Here is a 3707-nt window from a genome sequence, read left to right on the forward strand (position 1 = left end):
TCCGACTTATCTCTCCCCATCAGATTGCAAACTCCTCAAGGATGTGGACTGTCTTTTTTTTCATATTTGTATCCCCAGTGCTTAGCCCTGTGCCTGGCATGTAGCAGGAGCCTAATAAATTTTTGATCAACTGATCATCAGCAGTTTTAGGTTCCTTTTTCACCAAACCTCTTATAGAAAATTCTAACAAGAAGGAACCTCTGGGTTGATTTTCATCAAATTTCCCCAAATGCTAAATATAGAAGAACTTTTGGAGATGTTAAAGTCCTCAACTGGCCACAAAGTATTCCTCTCCCGAAGTAATCAGCTGGTTCTTTGAGTCCCCACTAGCTACTTCGCTATGTAGAGTGTTTTCTTTTTTTTCTTTCACCTCATCCTTCTCCTTATTCACTTTATCTTCCTTTCTTTCTCCTGTTTTTTCTTTTTCCCTCTCCTGCCTCCTCCCCTCCCCTTCCTCCTTGTCATTCCTATTATATCATCAGGAGCTGCAGCATCAAAATCATTCAGGAGCCAGGTTTGGTTAAGTGCCAGACCCAATAAAAAGATCCATTAATCTGAATACTTGGAAAAATGGAGTTCTGCATCTGGATTTTTTTTGGTTAATTGAGGATTGTTTTCATCCTTCATACTGAAAGTCTTTTTAAGATATATTTGTCTCTTCCCTTCTTAGAAAGTATAGTGTTCTAAATGTTGAGTCAAATGTTTCTTTGAATGTTGTGTCATTTCAGTCACGTCTGACCCTTTGTGACCCCATTTGGGGTTTTCTTGGCAAAGATATTGGAGTGGTTTGCCATTTCCTTCTCCAGCTCATTTGACAGATGAGGACCTGAGGCAAACAGGGCTAAGTGACTTGCCCAGGGTCACACAGCTAATAAGTGTCTGAGGCCAGATTTGAACTCAGGAAGATGAGTCTTCCTTACTCTAGGCCCCCAGCTTTATCCATTGTGCCACCTAGCTTCAGTTTCTTTGAATACTAGAAGTCTTAAGGTGCTCCAGGGTATAATGTTGAAAGATTAGTCTTACAGTATTTGAGATGCTGCATGGTGTCATAGATACAGTACTGGATTTAGAATCTGGCAGAGCTGGGTTCAAATCAGACCTCAGATCTTACTAGATGTGTGACCCTGAGCAAATTTATTTACAAAGAAATAAATTTGTTTACAAATACCTAATTTTTTTTTAGTATTTCAAGGATTTATTTAACACAAATAAAAACGTGCAAACCTTTTCACTCATTTTCTTCACTCCTCAGTCTAGCATTTGGATTGGTGATCTTGATGGCGAGCTGAGCTGCTCTCTCAACAATAACTTTCTGATTCTTAGAGGAAGCGTTGTGAGCAATCTTAGCACAGTAAGATTTATTGCACATCAACAACACTTCGAGCTCTTTGACGTCGTGCACCAAAAACTTCCTGAATCTACATGGTAGCATGTATTTTGTCTTCTTATTGCTTCCACAACCAATATTGGGCATCAAGATCTGGTCCTTGAATCGTCTTCTCACCCTGTTGTCAGTGCCCCTTGGTTTACACCAGTTTCTCCTGATCGTTACATATCTGTTGGGCTGGTGACAGATGAACTTCTTGGTCCTCTTCTTGATGATTTTAAGCTTCACAAGGTGTCTGAGGGCAGACATGGCGCCGGCAAAGAGACAGCAGCCCCTCCACGGGAAGCGCCGACAGAAAGCACAAATACCTAATTTTATCTTCACAACAACCTGGAGAAGTAGGTGCTACTGTTACCTCCATTTTATAGATGGGGAAATTGAGACAGCAGAGGTTAAGTGGTTTGCCAAAGGTCATACAGCTAATAATATATATATTTTTTAAGTTTGCAAAGCATTTTTCAAATATTAATTACAAATATTATCTTAACCAGGTGAGATTTATACCAGGAATGCAGAGTTGATTCAGCATTAGGAGAACTATCAGCATAATTGACCATGTCAATTAGAAAATCAATAGAAATCATATGATAATTTCAATAGATGCAAAAATGAAGATTTTGATAAAATACAGCACCCATTCCTATTAAAAACACTAGAGAGCATAGGGAAAAATGGAACTTTCCTTAAAATGATAAGAAGTATCTATCTAAAACCACAAACAATCTATAATGGGGATAAGTGAGAAGCCTTTCCAACAAGATCAGGGGTGAAACAAGGATGCCCATTATCACCGCTATTATTCAATATTGTACTAGAAAGCTTAGCTTAAGCAATAAGAGAAAAAAAAGAAATTGAAGGAATTAGACTAGGTAATGAGGAAACAAAATAATCACTCTTTGAAGATGACATGACGGTATACTTAGAGAACCCTAGAGAATCAACTAAAAAACTACTTGAAACAATGAACAACTTTAGCAAAATTGCAGGACATAAAATAAACCCCTATAAAATCATCAGCACTTCTATATATTACCAACAAAACCCAGGGCAAAGAGACAGAAAGAGAAATTCCATTTAAAATAACTGTAGACAATATAAAAATACTTGGAAGTCTACCTGCCAAGACAAACCCAGGAACTATATGAACACAATTACAAAACACTTCTCACACAAATAAAGTCAGATCTAAACAACTGGAGAAAAATATCAATCGCTCATCAGTAGACCAAGCCAATATAATAAAATGACAATTCTACAAATGTTATATTATTTGTTCCTTGTAACCACTTCAGGAGGGAGATGCTATTATTTATTATCCCCATTTTACAGTTTGGGAAACTGAGGCAGAGAGTTAAGTGACATGCTTGGGTTCACGCAGCTAGTAAGTGTGTGAGGCAGGATTTGAATGGTTCCCTTTAATACTCAGCTCAAACTCCAACTTCTGCAGGAGGCTCCGTATCTGCTAGGTTACCTTGGGTTTACCTTCCATCTATTCCTTATGTATCTTATCTATACATCTACTAATGTACATGTTGGCTTCCCCATTAAAATGTAATCTCTTTGAGGGCAGGGATTTTTTTAAAAATTAAATTAAATTATTTACATATTTATTTTATATATATTTATTTATTTACATATTTACTTATATTTATTTTATTGTTAAATTATTTTTCCTTTTTCTTGGAATCATTTGCACTTTGCACAATGCCTGGCATTTAAGTACTTAATATTTGCTGATTCATTGATCCCGTATATAGCTTGCTTTGTATGTATTAGTTTGCTTATTGTCTCCCGCATTAGATGGCAAGCTCCTTGAGGGCAGGGACTGTCCTTTGTCTCTTTTTGTATCCCCAGCTCTTAGCACAGTGCCTGGCACGTAGTAGGTGCTTTATAAATGTTTATTGATTGATTAATTGATTACTACCTTTAGCATCAGGCTGTTTGTAAGGGAAATGCTTGGTAAGCTTTCTATATTTCTCTCAGTAGACCTATGTGCAGCAATGGAATATAAATCTCTTGAAGTATTAAAGAAGAAAAAAAGGTCCCCAAATCTTGGTGGTTAGCCCTACCCTATCTCCCTGCACCCCATCCTGTAATTCAGTTTGGCCTGATTTAGCAGTGGGTTTAAGGTCCCTGCAGCTAACCTCACCCCATGAAAGCAGATGAGAAGATCTTGGCTGGATCCCGTATCTGCAATCAGGGTGGATCCACACGGACTAGAGACAAGGTTAAGTTTTGGAGGTGACTCTGGTATTTCAGGGTGCCTGACCTGAAAGCTGCTTCCCACTGCCTGGGAATGACCGATAAGCTGCTGGACATA

The 3707-nt window shown here is 38.1% G+C and overlaps 1 protein-coding gene across 1 annotated transcript; it reads right to left on the bottom strand.

Annotated features, from left to right (window-relative positions):
- Positions 1-1228: 1228 nt before the first annotated feature.
- On the bottom strand, positions 1229-1636 carry LOC118844575 (60S ribosomal protein L32-like). Its single transcript, XM_036752484.1, has one exon. It carries the CDS (start codon positions 1634-1636, stop codon positions 1229-1231), a length of 408 nt encoding a protein of 135 aa, XP_036608379.1.
- Between the last annotated feature and the right edge of the window lie 2071 nt (positions 1637-3707).

The sequence above is a fragment of the Trichosurus vulpecula genome, chromosome 3 (genome assembly GCF_011100635.1).
Source record: "Trichosurus vulpecula isolate mTriVul1 chromosome 3, mTriVul1.pri, whole genome shotgun sequence".
Taxonomy (NCBI): Eukaryota; Metazoa; Chordata; class Mammalia; order Diprotodontia; family Phalangeridae; genus Trichosurus; species Trichosurus vulpecula.